Genomic DNA, 1,363 nt, shown 5'->3' on the forward strand with positions numbered 1-1,363 from the left:
GTTACCTTGGGTGCGGGCACAGCCCCAGTGGGGTGTGTGCAGGAGGCATCTGATCGATGTTTCTCTCTCATCGATGTTTCTAACTCTCTATCCCTCTCCCTTCCTCTGTAAAAAATCAATAAAATGTATTTTTTAAAAAAAATGAGAATATCACCACCCATTTCAAGGAGTTACTATATGTTATGCAACCATGACAGTTCCTGATACACATTTAATACATTTAATACCAGGAAGTTGTTACTCCAGAGGTGCTATTTGCAGCTCACTCCAGTTCCCAATGGTGTCACTGATAGTCTTCACCCAGAGGACCTCAAGGAGCTAAGAGTACACAGAAAATGTCCCACAGCCTTTCCATGTCCTTCCATCCGGTTAACCCACGCCCTCACCTCCTGAGACCATTTTCCCATACGTCTCCAGCATGAGATCCCAGTATTGCTCCTTCTGAATGGAATCCAGGTGCTTCCAGTGCTCCTAGAATAAACACAATGCTGTAAATTCACCGAAGGTTTCTGGATGCTGCCTTCCCTGCCTATCGAGGCTCAGAAGCAAGCAATGTGCCTTAGGAGCCTGCCATCGAAATCATCGGAGGTGGTTCAAGGAAAAAGGCCAAAGGAAAAACTACAGTCCCTTTATCAGTATTTTTTATCCTGGGTAGAAAACAGTTAGGCTTTAAGTTGTACATTATTTTCAAGTTGCTTGTATTCATGAGTAGAGAATAGAGAGAAAGCAAGAAGCCCTTTCTTTTTTTCTTTTTCTTAATAATTCTTTATTGTTGAAAGTATTACTTATGTCCCCTTTCTTCCGCTTTTAATCTCCTCTAGCCCGTCCCCATCCCCCCATCCCAGGCCTTGCAAGGAGCCCTTTATACACTGTCCTTTGCTTTAACTCTTCCACTGCCTACGTAGAGATCTTTGAACAGTAGGAGCCTGATTTTCCCAATATTTCATTAAAATCTGGAAATTCAAGAGGGAAAAGAGAAAAATTAAAAAGGTATTTGTTAGGAAAAGCAACTGTAAATCAGCAAAAAAGTGGGAAGAAGCAACACTGAAATCAACTAAGTTGCACACCTCAGTGGGAAAGAAACTAGTGGATTCAGAGCAGAGGGAGATGCTGCAGCCCCAGACACCTGGGCCCTCTGACAGTTCATCATTTAGGGTCTAACATCAAATCAGGTTTCCTTCCAGTGAGTGGGAAATTGATGAGTTGTCTAGAGCAAGGAGCCCTTCAATTACCCCTAAAACATGTCTTTCTTAGGCTATGGACCTAAAGACTCAAAACTGGGAATGCCATCTAAGTAGGATCTACTTTCATGAATTCAAATTTCAATATCCCCTCCAAGAAAACAGGTTATATAGCAGAGTGA

The 1,363-nt window shown here is 42.3% G+C and overlaps 1 protein-coding gene across 2 annotated transcripts in view; it reads right to left on the bottom strand.

The window, feature by feature from the left end:
- The window catches only part of ZNF18 (zinc finger protein 18), a 22,512-nt gene that overhangs the window by 10,008 nt on the left and 11,141 nt on the right, over window positions 1–1,363 (bottom strand). For both annotated transcript variants that reach the window (XM_006761689.2, XM_006761687.2), the window contains exon 5: window positions 387–471. In XM_006761689.2, coding sequence (XP_006761752.1) covers window positions 387–471 — 85 coding nt within the window. The remainder of the gene's footprint in view (window positions 1–386; window positions 472–1,363) is intronic.

This window comes from Myotis davidii, unplaced genomic scaffold, assembly GCF_000327345.1.
Source record: "Myotis davidii unplaced genomic scaffold, ASM32734v1 scaffold37, whole genome shotgun sequence".
NCBI lineage: Eukaryota > Metazoa > Chordata > Mammalia > Chiroptera > Vespertilionidae > Myotis > Myotis davidii.